This window comes from Oreochromis aureus, linkage group 18 (genome assembly GCF_013358895.1).
Source record: "Oreochromis aureus strain Israel breed Guangdong linkage group 18, ZZ_aureus, whole genome shotgun sequence".
Taxonomy (NCBI): Eukaryota; Metazoa; Chordata; class Actinopteri; order Cichliformes; family Cichlidae; genus Oreochromis; species Oreochromis aureus.
Genome location: NC_052959.1, coordinates 31,165,504 through 31,179,619, shown reverse-complemented (window position 1 = coordinate 31,179,619; position 14,116 = coordinate 31,165,504). Strand labels below are relative to the sequence as shown.

The 14,116-nt window shown below is 42.7% G+C and overlaps 1 protein-coding gene across 1 annotated transcript in view; it reads left to right on the top strand.

Annotated features, from left to right (window-relative positions):
* The window catches only part of myo10 (myosin X), a 128,416-nt gene extending 115,329 nt beyond the window's left edge, over window positions 1-13,087 (top strand). Inside the window, exons 25-41 of the mRNA XM_031735163.2 lie at window positions 175-1,128; window positions 1,552-1,672; window positions 1,881-2,124; window positions 2,373-2,468; window positions 4,828-4,921; window positions 5,862-5,917; window positions 6,317-6,459; window positions 6,877-7,068; window positions 7,152-7,309; window positions 7,425-7,548; window positions 7,698-7,995; window positions 8,079-8,286; window positions 8,948-9,084; window positions 9,166-9,286; window positions 9,439-9,915; window positions 10,125-10,316; window positions 10,420-13,087. Of these exons, the coding sequence (XP_031591023.1) occupies window positions 175-1,128; window positions 1,552-1,672; window positions 1,881-2,124; window positions 2,373-2,468; window positions 4,828-4,921; window positions 5,862-5,917; window positions 6,317-6,459; window positions 6,877-7,068; window positions 7,152-7,309; window positions 7,425-7,548; window positions 7,698-7,995; window positions 8,079-8,286; window positions 8,948-9,084; window positions 9,166-9,286; window positions 9,439-9,915; window positions 10,125-10,316; window positions 10,420-10,530 (3,726 nt within the window). The 3' untranslated portion in view covers window positions 10,531-13,087. The remainder of the gene's footprint in view (window positions 1-174; window positions 1,129-1,551; window positions 1,673-1,880; window positions 2,125-2,372; window positions 2,469-4,827; window positions 4,922-5,861; window positions 5,918-6,316; window positions 6,460-6,876; window positions 7,069-7,151; window positions 7,310-7,424; window positions 7,549-7,697; window positions 7,996-8,078; window positions 8,287-8,947; window positions 9,085-9,165; window positions 9,287-9,438; window positions 9,916-10,124; window positions 10,317-10,419) is intronic.
* Window positions 13,088-14,116: the final 1,029 nt, after the last annotated feature.

The window sequence follows — 14,116 nt, the reverse complement described above, 5'->3', positions numbered from 1 at the left end:
TCAGGTATTTGTCGTGTATAATTTGGTTATAAAAGTAGGCCCTCTCTCAGTAAACTAAGATTACTTCAGTGTTTGTTTTCTGTAAATCAGCTTGTTTTGGGTATTTTGTATAAATTAGTGTTGATATGTTGGGGGAAAAAAGTTACGACTGCAGTCTCATGTTTGTGGTTTCAGGCTGAGGAAGCCAGAAGACTGGAGGAGCTGCGTTGTGCTGAGGAGCTGGCCTCTCTGGTTTTGACGGAGTCTCAAAATGAAGCAGCAGCTGCAGCATCACCAGACGCCCTGGAGGAGCTGGAGTCAGCAGAAACCTTTGTGGAGGCATCAGAAGAGGAGGCAATACGTCCGCACGAGGCATCACAAGTGGAGGAAATTCTTCGACTAGAGCGGGAGATCCAGGTGCTGCAGAGACAGAAGGAGCGCCAGGAGCTCTCTTTGACTGAAGCCTCGCTGAACCGCCTGCAGCGGCTTCGCGATCAGGAGCTCCGGCGGCTGGAGGATGAAGCCTGCAAGGCAGCGCAGCAGTTCCTGGACTCCCTGAACTTTGATGAGATTGACGAGTGTGTGAGGAACATTGAGAGCTCCCTGGGCGTGGGTGAAGAAGATGAGAAGAAGGAGGATGGCCAGAGGAGGGGTAACGAGGAAGAAGAGGTTGATGAAGGGTTCGGTGCTGATGATGATGCCTTCAAAGACTCACCAAACCCAAGCGAGCACGGCCACTCTGACGGCCAGCGGACGAGCGGTATCCGAACGAGCGATGACTCGTCCGAAGAAGACCCGTACGCCAACGATGCTGTGATTCCGTCACTGCCACCGACCACTGTGCTTCACCACTCTTTGCCAGCGATGCCTTCGGCCTGCCACAGCGCATCATCCAGCGGGGATTCGGCTTACTGCCACCCCCAGGCTTCATCTGAGGCTCAATCTGATGAGCTGGTAGAGCTGATACCTCCAGATGAGGATTCAGACTACGATCAGGATGACTACGATGAAGGTGCCATCGTGTCTAGTGGCAGCATGGCTTTCTCCAACCCTCGCAGTGGACAGTGGTCTCCGGATTACCGCGGATCTGTTGGCACCTACAACAGCTCAGGGGCTTACCGCTTTAGCTCAGAGGGGGCTCAGTCATCGGTAAGCTGAATCTTAGTTTTGTAGAAGTAAACAGGTCGGATACAACTGCACTAGTTACTGTTCACAACAAGACTGCTCTTAGTTATATTATTTTCACATTAGTCACCCCATCCAAAAAACTTTTAAGTGTTTCTCTTGTTTAACTTCTGTTTTCAATGACAGGGAGAAAATTTCATGCACAATTTTCTACTAAAACTTAGCTGCTCTTACTCCAAAGTAGTGTAATCTTTGAAGTTAGCAAAAAAAGGATCCAGTGAGAGGTATCAATTAAATGCCATGACTTTAGCCATTTTGCAACTCACAGGTACAAAGAGCACCACATTGTACCTTTCGCTGTTATTATAAAGCATTTTGTTGAAATAATATGCAAACTAAGGTCTTGCATGTCTCGTTTAATTTCTAATTTTTGTTGATTTGCTCCAGTTTGAGGACAGCGAGGACGACTTTGAGAGGTTCGACACAGATGATGAGTTGTCTTATCGCCGGGACTCTGTCTACAGCTGTGTCACGTTGCCGTACTTCCACAGCTTCCTCTACATCAAAGGTTATTATTTTCTTATAGAACATACTCTTCTTTTAATAAACCCCAACAGGTAACAGTTAAATGCATCATCTATACGGCTTTAGGACTTATTTTGGTGAGAAAGCATTGTACTTTCTGTGTTATCTTCTAAGAGACAAAGAGCAAATTTTCCCCTCCAGGTGATGTAATGATGGCAGAGGATTTGAAATCTCATCTTTTTCCTCTCTAGGTGGTCTGATGAACACGTGGAAGCGGCGTTGGTGTGTTCTGAAGGACGAGACTTTCCTGTGGTTCAGAACTAAGCAGGAGGCTCTGAAGCAGGGCTGGCTGCACAAGAAGGGCGGGGGCTCGTCCACCCTCTCCCGACGCAACTGGAAGCGGCGCTGGTTCGTGCTGCGCCAGAGCAAACTCATGTACTTTGAGAACGACGGAGAGGAGAAGATGAAGGGGGTGCTGGACATGCACAACGCCAAGTAAGGACAAGAGAACATCACTTTGAGGGTTGTTGTTTTTGCCTGATGATACACTTTTATTTACAGTAAGAACAGAAAAGCTGTCAGTTAATCATTTACATGTAAAATATTCAAGAAAGTTATGATTGTGTTATTGAAGAGAGATAAAAACTCAGACGTCTGAAGGATCCATGGTGAAATGGTTATGGAAGGAGCTTTGTGTACTCAGGGAACCTCAGTCATTATTTTTCCTTTTTTTTGACCTGCAGAGAAATCATCGATAACACCGGTAAGGAGAATGGAATCGACATAGTGATGCCAGAGAGAACCTATCATCTGATTGCAGAATCTGCTGAGGATGCAAGGTGAGCTGTGTGTTTGTCTGTGATATATTCTACTTACCTTTTCACAGTAGCCAAAGAAAGTAACTGTGATTTGATCTGTAAGGGACCTTTGATTCTAGGATGGAGTCAAAGTGACTGAAATAACAAGTAAAGACTAGAATTCAGTAGTAAGTTAGCTTCAGTGACACCACTAACAGAGTGTCTGGTCTATTGCACCATCAGATTTAATTACATGGTCTTGTCCATTAATAGAAATATGCATTATATGAGTAGAAGCATCTCACGGTCACTTTTCAGAATAAAAGTGCAATGATTCAAAATGTCTTCAACTATTTAAAGATTTAGCTTCTTTAAAGGAGTATCTTTAGCAACATCTAACAGCTAATGGTAGCTATGTGTTAATAACCTACTCAAGTCTTGGTCTTATAGGCTTAGAGACTAGCTGGTGACCTGCTGATAACCAAGAGTTGTGCGATATTCTACAACTGGCTAATCAGTGGTTGCTGAAGATTGTTGGTAGCATTAAACTGGTTGCAAAGAGGGATACTGTGTGACACCAAAAACCTCCTTATGATTGCTTTGGTCAATAGCAGGTTGTCATGGTCTCCCGTAGTTTGCATGGAAGATGCCGAGTTGCCTGTACACACTTGCAAACTACTCACCAAGAGGTAGTGAAACTGAAAAATGCAAGGCTTACTGGATATGGAAAACATTTGCCTTACGTGTTGATTGCAGCAGTAAGTCAAACTTTGGAGGAAAGCCTTCTCTTTATCTGGTTTACTTCACACTTTTTCAAGTTTCACTACAGCCCAGATATTAAATGAAAAGTGTTTGCAAGCTGGTGTCTTTCATACAAAGCAGTGATGACTGCATCATTTTGGTAGAAACCAAAGCAGTCACAGCGGCACTCGCTTTGTGACAGATTCAAACCTGCAACCGCCAAAAACCATGACCAGCTTTTCATGGAAACCTCGGCTCTCTAGGGTTATTCATAATTTTTAGTACCTGCTACCAAGTAGAATTGACAAGAAGGCATCTTTACACATTACATGGTAAATGGAGAGCCATGCACCGTTTCCCCTCTGGTGGGCAGGATTTAAATGTGCTCTATAATCTTTTTCATATAATCACAGTAGTGATTATTAGTCACATCGTTATCACACTCCTAGTGCTGCACTCCCAGTGCTCCCACTTGTTTCTTCTCTCCTGATCCTATTATTTCCTCAACTGGCATGAACCTGCTCACAGTCTGTCGAAAACTGTATAATAAACAGGAGGTATTGTTGCTATAGGGTCAATGTGACGGTTGCCTCTGGCAACACATTGATTTCCTCTCAGACAGTCTACTTCCGCTGTGGCTCAAAAGGGCAACAAGCACTCTGTCTGTCTGAATCTGGGACATAATTATGTTTGCTCTGTCACATTGTGGGGATTTGACCTCCTTTAAGGGAGAAAAATACAAAAGGACAAATCTTAGTTTGAGGTCACAGGACATGAATGCTAGTTAATGCAATGTACTCTGAAGTGATGAAAACATGGCTGTGGGTGTGTGATAGGAGCAGGTTTGTAAAACCAGACGCTCTCAGTGTGAGCCAGCATCAGCTCCATATGTCTGAGACACAATCAGACTGAACCCAGAATCGTTTTGGATTTTACACACATATAAAACTTATAGGTGTACAATTTATATTAAAAGGTACGCAGATGCAGGTTCACATTAATAATTGCATTCATGATAAAAGTGTGGCTAAAAATATGCTTTCATTTTATTTTTCATTTTCAGTTATTCTCACTTTGAAGTAGTTTAGTGTTGAGTAAGATTCAGTTTCAAGTGAATTCTTGAATGTAGGAGGACGGGAGATGCTTGTCTAACTGACCGGCCTGTATGGGTATATGTCCACCTTTAAAGCTGAGTTGCTAGTTATTTCATGATGATGATGATGATGTCACCTGTTTGCCTGGCTGCCCTCTGGTTGGTGCCTCAGATCAATCAGGTCCTGCACATCCAGACTCGCAAATAGCTTCTTCCCCTGGGCCATTTGGACTGCTAACAAACACTATCCCCACCCCTGCCCACCCAACTCTCCAATCTGAGCCATGGCCTGAGTAACCCTCATCACTCAGGTCATTTACACACAGAGTCTATTCAGTTTTTGTTGTTGTTGTTGCTGTTGTTGTTGTTGGTGTTGATGTTGGTGGTGGGGTTTTTTGCATTAGTCCCAAGCACTTTGCAACATGTTCTATATATATATTTTCTATATTTCTCTTGATTATATATTTTTCACCAGTTTGCTATTTATTCCTGCTGTCTACTATTTATATTGTATCCTGACAATAAAGGGCTATTCTATTCTCTATTCTCTGATCTCTTTGGTTACAGTCAGTGGTTCAGCGTGCTGAGTCAGGTCCACGGCTCCACAGAGCAGGAGATCAGAGAAATGCACGATGAGCAGGCCAATCCCCAGAATGCTGTGGTGAGTACTGTGAGGAAACAAAGCACTCTGGGAGATGGAGTTGCAATAACATTTCTGAAGCTTTATATATCCTGAGCTTTGTGTTTAAAGACACATTAATGTAGTCTTCAAAATGCAGCCATTAATGTGGTCCTAACAGCAGAATGTTCGGCACTTCGCTTTAACAGATTTCCATAACACAAACGTTCTTCACACACCGAGGAGGGGACGTTAGCCTTTAATATATGTTCCTCCATTTCCTTATTCATGCCTCACCTCTTAGTAGCATTTTTGCCTCCTTTAAATTCCAGCTTCAAAAAAAACATAGTTAATAAATGCATGTCTACTTCTGGGTTTCCTCACAATGGATATCAACGGCCATTCAGTAAATAATAAGAGATACTTTATGACAAGTGATGACATGGTAACAATCAGCTGCCTCTCCACTCAGCTCTCGAGACAAACTGGTTAGAGTGGAAGTTCTCAGCAGATTTCCAGAGCAGAACAAGCTCCAAGTTCAGCTGCAGGCAAAGGCTGTGGAGTGGAGTTTGTCTGCTGGTGTGACAAGAAGCTCACAGAAAAGCAGCTGAATTAAACTGAGGATCGCTATGGATGCCACCTGGTGGAAAAACTGAAAATTAGAAAAAAAAACCCAAAATCTGTCACTGACCCTTTCATTCAGCATTCATGCTGCCCTAACCCCAACCCTCTTTTGTTCTCCTCTTTATTTTTTTACATTTTTAATTTTGTTGTAATGCTTTGTTTTGTAGTAACAGGACACAGATGTGCTGAAAATGCCACGTGCTTTTCAGTGTTGCACCTGTGAGTGAAGGCATTGCTGCTCGTATCCCCTTGTGTGTGAGATAATTGGTTTCCACGGTGCAGGCGAAGGTCAAACTCATTATCCACACCCTGAAAACTATTTGTGAACCTCCCTCCATCTCTCTGTGTGTCTCCTCAGGGAACGCTGGATGTGGGGATGATCGATTCAGTGTGTGCTTCAGATAATCCAGAGAGGTGAGGACCTACATCAAACCATCAAACATTACATCATATATATATGGATTTTCTTTGACAAAGACCAAAGCAAAGAAACCAGAAGGTGTCGGAAAAAAGCCATCAGAGTGAAGCCTGTTTGGTTTCAGCACCTCAGCTGCTGCATTTCTTCACATGGGGAACATTTTAGATCAGTACATTCTGATCCTGTATTTCTTCTGTGGTGTCCTGTAACCTATATGTGACAAATATATCATTCATGCTATTTTATGTCAGTAGCCTTAATTCTTCTTAGTCATCTAGTTCAAAATTAAAAGTTTAGTTCATATCTCTTAATCCAAGAATTGCACCCAAGAGCTATTACAGTGTTTGACTATCGATCTCCTTTCTGTCATCTTATTAATTTCTGAACTGCGACAGGCCGAACTCCTTCGTTATGATCACTGCGAACCGAGTGCTGCACTGCAATGCTGACACGCCTGAGGAAATGCACCACTGGATCACTCTGCTGCAGCGCTCCAAAGGAGACACCCGAGTCGACGGACAGGAGTTCATCATCCGAGGTGACAAATGATTCGCTTATCGTGGCCGTTTTTCCTTTTTTAATTTGTGTTTTAAATTTTTAACGACTGGTTAAAAGTTGCACGTTAGGAAATCAGATTTTAAATAAAAGAATATTTAATTAAATATTTAAATTTCCCCCATCATATCTACAGCTCCAGTGGTGGGTGCTCATATAAATGTTATAATTAATGTTATAATTAAAATAATCAAATCTGTATATGTAGAAGCTATAAGGCAAAAGCTTCAAACACTCAGTTTTAAGCAGGTTTGATTTTTCTCTGTTATTAAAGAAAACTGTAATAAAGCTCTTCCACAGAGAATAATCTTGACTTTTCTGCATTTTTATAGCTTTGAAAAGTTCAGAGGAAACCAGAGAATACAAAAAGTTATTTAATAAAGTAATTTTTTCCCACCAGGCTGGCTGCACAAAGAGATGAAGAACAGCACCAAAGCCTCACTGAAGCTGAAGAAGCGCTGGTTCCTGCTTACCCACAATTCCCTGGACTACTATAAGAGCTCAGAGCGTAATGCCCTCAAGCTGGGAACGCTGGTGCTGAACAGCCTCTGCTCAGTGGTTCAGCCAGATGAGAAGGTCTTCAAAGAGACTGGTAAGAGAAGAAAATGGCAAGAACTGCCAGCTCATTCTCCACCCAGTAGCTTCAGTTTCTCTCTGCTCCTCTTGTCGTGTCAGGATACTGGAACGTGATCGTGTACGGCCGCAAACACTCGTACCGTCTCTACTGCAAGCTCCTGACTGAAGCCACACGCTGGGCCAACTCCGTCCAAAATGTCATAGATACCAAAGCTCCCATCGACACGCCCACCCAGCAGCTCATCCAGGACATCAAGGTAGGAAACTGTGAAAGTGCAAAAAAGATGTCAGTGGTAATTTTAATTCTTTCCTTCCAGTAAAGCCTCAGATAATCAGCACTGCACTAAACCCAAGCTCCTCTTCTCTTTGCAGGAGAACTGTCTGAACTCTGAGGTCGTCGAGCAGATCTACAAGAGGAACCCGATCCTTCGCTACAGTCATCACCCTCTGCATTCCCCACTGCTGCCACTGCCCTACGGGGACATTCATCTCACCAGTGAGTACCACTGGGACAGAATAGCATTAAATTGGGACTGACAATCGAACTTAGTATTAATGTCTTTAAAGTATCTAACTTTTACCATTTTAGTTAAGATATTAATGTACCATACATACTGATATAATCACAACTTCTTCCCTGCTCAGCTCCAAGAAGCAGAAGCTACACAACCCTGCAGGATGAAGCCCTCAAGGTGTTCAGCTCGCTGCAGCATCTGGAGGGCGTGGCCGACCCCGTGCCCATCATTCAAGGCATCCTGCAGACGGGCCAGGAACTCAAACCGCTGCGAGATGAGCTCTACTGCCAGCTCATCAAGCAGACCACACGGCCGCCACAGCCCGGCAGCCCTGGGAACCTGTGTAACTGGAAGATCCTCGCCTGCATGTCCTGCACATTCGTCCCGACAAGGAGCATCCTTAGATACCTCAAGTTCCACCTGAAGAGGTGAGCACTAGGCTGCCACATGTGTTTATAGATAAGTTACTTTTAATCTCTCAAGCTGACCATTTCCAAATCGCTCTCTGCAGGACTCGCGAGCTGTTCCCCGGCTCTGAGATGGATCGTTATGCTGCCTTTGCCGCTGACTCATTGAGGAAGACTCGAGCCAGAGAGAACGTGCCGTCTCAGGAGGAGATCCGCTGCATCGTGGCCCGACAGGACATGAGCACCACCGTTCACTGCCACGGAGGAGGCTCCTGCAAGATCACCATCAACTCACACACCACCGCAGGAGAGGTAGGTTTGTGGAAAACGGGGTTATGTGCCAAAGCACAGAAAGAAATAGTCTACTCTTTACTCAGCTCTAGTTTTTAGGATTTAAGCACAGTATAAGAGATATGTTTGTAACAACAGATCAAACAACCCAACAGTAAATACAGAGTTGAAATGACTGTCAGTCATCTATTTTAATTGAAAATGAATTGACAGCTGTTTTAAAAATGACTTGTAACAGCCTCAGCTTCTCTTCTTCTGCTCTTCTTCTTCCTTACCGTTTTCCTTATTTGTTATTCAATAGATTTACTATTCTGCAAAGCAGACAATTAATTCATCAGTTACAGCAATAAAATCCTGCTTTTATTCAGCTCTTTTGGACTAGAGCCCTGTGTAAGCATCCAGGCTTAAATGCTCATACACTGACATGGTTGCTGGAATTTATTATTTTCTGATGCTGCAGAAAATATCAGAATCTGGTTAATATGATGAGCTGAGACCCTGTTAAAAGGACAGTTCAAATATTTTATAGTTGTAGAAATTGTACTTTCCACCTTTATTGAATGACAGTCCCAAATGTCTAGAATTTAGACAAGAATTCATGCTTTTTTCTTTTTTTAAAATCTCATCTGCAGTTTTAAAACCAGTTGCATGTGTCCCTGTTATATCTCATCGTGTGTGTCAGGTGGTGGAGAAACTGATCCGCGGTCTGGCCATGGAGGACAGCAGGAATATGTTTGCCCTGTTTGAACACAACGACACCACAGAGAAAGCCATCGAGAGCCGCACTGTGGTGGCTGACGTGCTCGCCAAGTTTGAAAAGTAAGCCCCACCATGTTTGATTCTGAAGCAAATGTTTTTGTCTTCTGGCCAACGCTAACACAATCACTTTGTGGTCTGCAGACTTTCAGCAAGCCCAGATGAAGGCTGCACTGGCTGGAAGTTTTACTTCAAACTCTACTGCTTCTTAGACACGGACAACGTTCCCAAAGACAGCGTGGAGTTTGCTTTTATGTTTGAACAGGTCAGACTCGTGGCTCATTGTCTGGGAAAGGGACTGGGAGACTTTTATAGCTGATTCTGACTGAATTTGGAAAGATTTTTTGTGGAAATTAAAAAAAAAAAATGCTTAGATCTTATAGATTTAACTATAATTTTCTCTGTGTTCCCTCGAAGGCCCATGAAGCTGTGATTCGTGGTCAATATCCGGCCCCTGAGGAGACTCTTCAGTTTCTGGCTGCTCTGAGACTTCAGTACCTTCTGGGTGATCACAACTCCCAGTCCACCATCCCTGAAATGTCCCAGGTGTTCCCCATGTCTCGACTGCGGGCCCGAGTGCAGAACTCGGCCAAGACATTTGCTCCGGGGACCGGCTCGGTGGCTGACCGCTCAGGCACGGCGGAGAGGAAACGCTCGAGTTTCCTGGAGGGGACGCTGAGGCGGAGTTTCAGGAGCGGCTCGCTGAGTCGGCAGAAGCTTGAGGAGGAGAACAGCCTGGAGGCCTGGATGAGGGAGGAGGCAGCAGCCGTGAGAACCAGCGTGATGGACAAGTGGAAGAAGCTGCAGGGGATGAACCAGGAACAGGCAATGGTCAAATACATGGCGCTGGTGAAGGAGTGGCAGGGATACGGATCCACTTTGTTCAACGTCGAGGTGAGAAGAGAAATCACTTTTCTGTTTAAGCAAAAACTTTGTTCTCCATGATAAAGGATGGTTATGTTCCCATAAAGACAGCTACACAGCCATAGGTGGGAAACATGGGATTGTTTGGTTGGTTTAAAGTCATCTATTGCCAGTTCTAAACAAAATGGATCTTAGAGGGAATGATAGGAGAGTTTGATGTTCCATGCTTGCTGTTTCAGTGTCGGGATGGCATGTTCCCCTCTGAGCTCTGGTTGGGTGTGAGCCGGGAGGCCATATCAGTGTACAAACGAGGGGAGCCGTGGCCTCTGGAGGTGTTCCCGTATGAACAGATACTCTCTTTCGGAGCCCCATTATCCAATACCTACAAAATCACTGTGGAAGGCCGAGAGCTGGTGTTTGAAACCCAAATGGTGTGTATATCCTCACTCAGTCATAACTCCTGGTCTCCCCATAATTTCAATGCAGGTCATCAAATAAAACACCAACATTTACTCCTCCTCCTCTCCTCTGCAGGTGATGGACATCGCCAAGCTGATGAAGGCCTACATCAGCATGATCGTCAAGAAGCGCTACAGCAACTGTCAGTCGGTCAGCAGCCACGGCAGCCACAGTAGCACCTGGTGAACTCCGGCCTCTTACCCTCTGCCTCGTAGCCACATGCAGGAGTGCAGCCAGGGGGCCGAGCGTGGCCGGTGCCGGCCGTGCATGGACGCCCATCCTCTGCACTCTGGAGAGAGCAGCTCGTACATTTCATGTCATGACTCTGAATGCTGGAGAAAAAAAGACAAAAAAAACAATATGCTCTTAATGTAAACTAGCTCAACTTATCTTGACCTGGTTTCTTGTAGAAACAGTACGCATCCACTCCTCATTCATCATGATAATATGTAGGCACAGGGCTGTGGATATTTCTGTAGCAAACATGGTGGAAAGTTATCCATAAAACTCAAGAAAACTGAATGAAGTCCAAAAGTTGACTGAGAAAGCAACATGAGAATGCTTCTTGTTATCTAAATCAACAGATATTTGATAACGAGCAGGGACCAGACTTTAAAAGACTCAAACTGTGGGCAGCTTCTAATTGGGTTCCCTCAAAGCCTGCTAGCTGTCAGTGTTATTTTATTTTTTATTTAGGATCTTTTAGGGCTTAAGATCAATTGCTCCTATAAATTCCACAAGTTAATTACCACTTTTTTTTCAGAAAGTGATAAAATGCTTGAAGGACTATCATCCTTGTCACATTCCACCTCTGTTCAGCCAACATAATATGAAGGCCTTTTTTTAAAGCTGAAAGCTGTGTACAATCTTCCCTTTCTTAAATAAGCTAACAAGTGCACATTTTTGCCCCACATTAAAGTAAAGGGTCCTTCTAGTTAAGCGTCCCATGGTGACTAGAGAAAACAGAACAAAGGATGAGTTTAATCTGCTAATCCCAAGGCCAAAGTGTACCATGACAGACGTTCACCCCCAGACTCTAATTACAAACCACAGTCTCTTAGACCAAAGAAAACTAGGTGGTGGTTAAACACAATCATATTTTTATATTAGTCTTCATGAAGTCAGATGCAGCTTCTAAAAGGTGGATGTGTCTTGTTTTGAAAAGAAACAGTTAATTTTCTGTCTGATGGTAAACCTCTGTGGCCCTACAGGGACTGTTTTTGCAGAAGGAGTCGATTTCTCACAGAGGTTAGTAAGCGTGTGTGTGTGTGTGTGTGTGTGTGAGAGAGAGGGAGTGTGTTATTAGAAAAAAAGAAGAGTGTCCACAGGCTGTCCGAATGTATAAAAAAAATTAAAGGCAAAGAAGACGGAGGAAAAACAACTACAGCCTACAAGCCTTTTCCTCTGCTTTGAGAAACTCTGGGACTTGACCTTTTCCTGTTCACTGTAAATAAGATGCAACTGTACCTTTACGTTTGTGACTGATTGTTTTGCTTATGATACAAAGTGCCTGTTCCAACTGAAGCAGGATGATATCCAATCAGATTTAGCCTTTATTGGTGCCACACTCATTCCCGTGTAGCCAGAATCTGAAAGGTGCTCCCACACACATTTCCCTTTAACTGCCAATGTATTTGTGCACTGCAAACTCTGTCCAGCAATGGACGTCATTCAAGCTTCTTTAAATCTGTCAGTAGTGAGAAATGAAATGAATTGAGGGGTGAATTGTTTATAATATTAAAGATACTGATGTGAGGCAGCAGCCTGCAGCATTGACTAATTGAACGTTTGCAAATGTACCCGAGTACGTCAGTCTTACTGACAATGTTGCGTTGACAATATTGGATATATACATGCAGTTGTTTTTATCTTTTTCTCCAAACCTTTTTTCTTTTTCTTTTTCTTTTTTTTTTTTTTTTTGCTGTTGGGAAAGAAAAAAAAGCTACGTATAATAAAATATTTGCAGATGGTTAATTTGATGTCTCTTTCTGATCCATGTCGACATCTGCTGGCAAAAATATGAACTGCAACACCCTCTTTTCTCTTAGAACAACCTGAACTTAAAATGTAAATTGATTTTTAAGGGGTTTTTGGGGGTAGAAAAGAGGAAATATTGGAATATACTTTTAAAAAACATGAAATAAAAAGGTGCAGATATTTTTTCTGTCTGCTGCCTATCTACAAAAAGCACTTACAAATTCAAAAAAGCTATTACATGTATCCCCTAAAGCAGCTGAAACTACAAAAGTGTAGACATTATAAGAATTAATCATTGTATTTCAGTGTAATCTGTCACGATTTAGCTTGAATGGCTTGTTCAGTTGGACTGTTTGCAGTGTAACATTCCTAAAAACGTTTTACTGGAGCTCCGCGGGCGGCAGATCCATCCAAAGATGCGTGTGCAGGTTTCCTCCACAGTGCCTTGTTGTATATGATGTACACTTTTTTTTTTTCCATGTGTGGGTTCTTTTTTTGGTATATGTGCAATGTTATATATACTTTAATCATGTGGCTGTACATTTTATATTGTAAGTCTTTGCCTTCTATTTTTTTTCTCCTGAATCCTGATCAGATGGCAGTTTTCCCAAGCTAACAAATCTTGTATTTTTCTCTAAACAACTATCTGACAGTGGATCTTTGACACAATGTTTTGTGGGTTGTTTTTTTCCCCCTCCTAGCTGTAATTAGTGTTATGTGCTGAACTGATGAATCTAACAATAAATGGTTACACTTTTGGTCTCAAGTGACCGTTTCATTTTTCCTGAATACTAAAAAAAGGTTTAGTTTAAGAAAGTAAATGTGACAACCAATGGCTAAAGCTAACCTAAAGAAAGGCCTCAAACAAATACACCTCACCACTTTTTTTTCTACTTATCTTCACCATGTATATATCTCACATCATCTAGTAGATCTCAAGGGTGCTTCACTTCAGTAACCAGTTATGTAGCAATCACCATGATCCTATCTTTCAGGTCACTTCCTCTTACATTCAACTTCCACCACCTTGGTTCCTAATCTTGGTTGGGGGTGATGACAACACAGCACGTGTGTTGTACCTTGTCAATTTCTAGCCGTGAGAGCCAAATGTTGAATCGAACTTGCGACTCCCACTCCAAAGGCGTGTAGTCTTACCACTACGCTATCCAGCTGCTAGCTGGCTATATATGTATGTATCTATATATCTATATAGATAGATAAGATCAGTATTAAACACATACCTAACTAGAGCAATCTGGAACAGCGCTTTTGTTGCAGAAGTCAGTTACTTGTGGTCATAGTTCTTCAGCATGTAGCTCGCACTGCAGAAGAATAAATGGAGTGACTTTTTTGTAAGTTACAGGTAATTTAAAATGCAAAGTTTCTAACAGCTCAATATCAGCTAACACACAAAATGTTTGTGTAGTTTGTCACACAGCTAATTTTGCTTACTGTGGTGAAGTTTACAGCAATGCACTAAGTTGGAGTGGGGCAGAGCAGCTGTGCTGTTCATGGTCAATGTTAGGTTACTGCTTTTTAGTTTTAGTTTTACTTCAAGGACATTTCTGAGCTTGTACTTTTTCACTTTTACTTGAGTAAAGACTTTGCATCAGTACTTCGCTGCTATTATTTCAACACCAATATCTGTACTTACTTAAGTGATGAATGTCTGATATTTCGCCACCTAGGTTTATTGATGTTACACTGTCTGATCAGTGTTCCCAATGATGATTGCACATCTGTCCACACAATAATGTCACCAGCCCAGCTGTCATAAATAAAATTTCTGTGACAA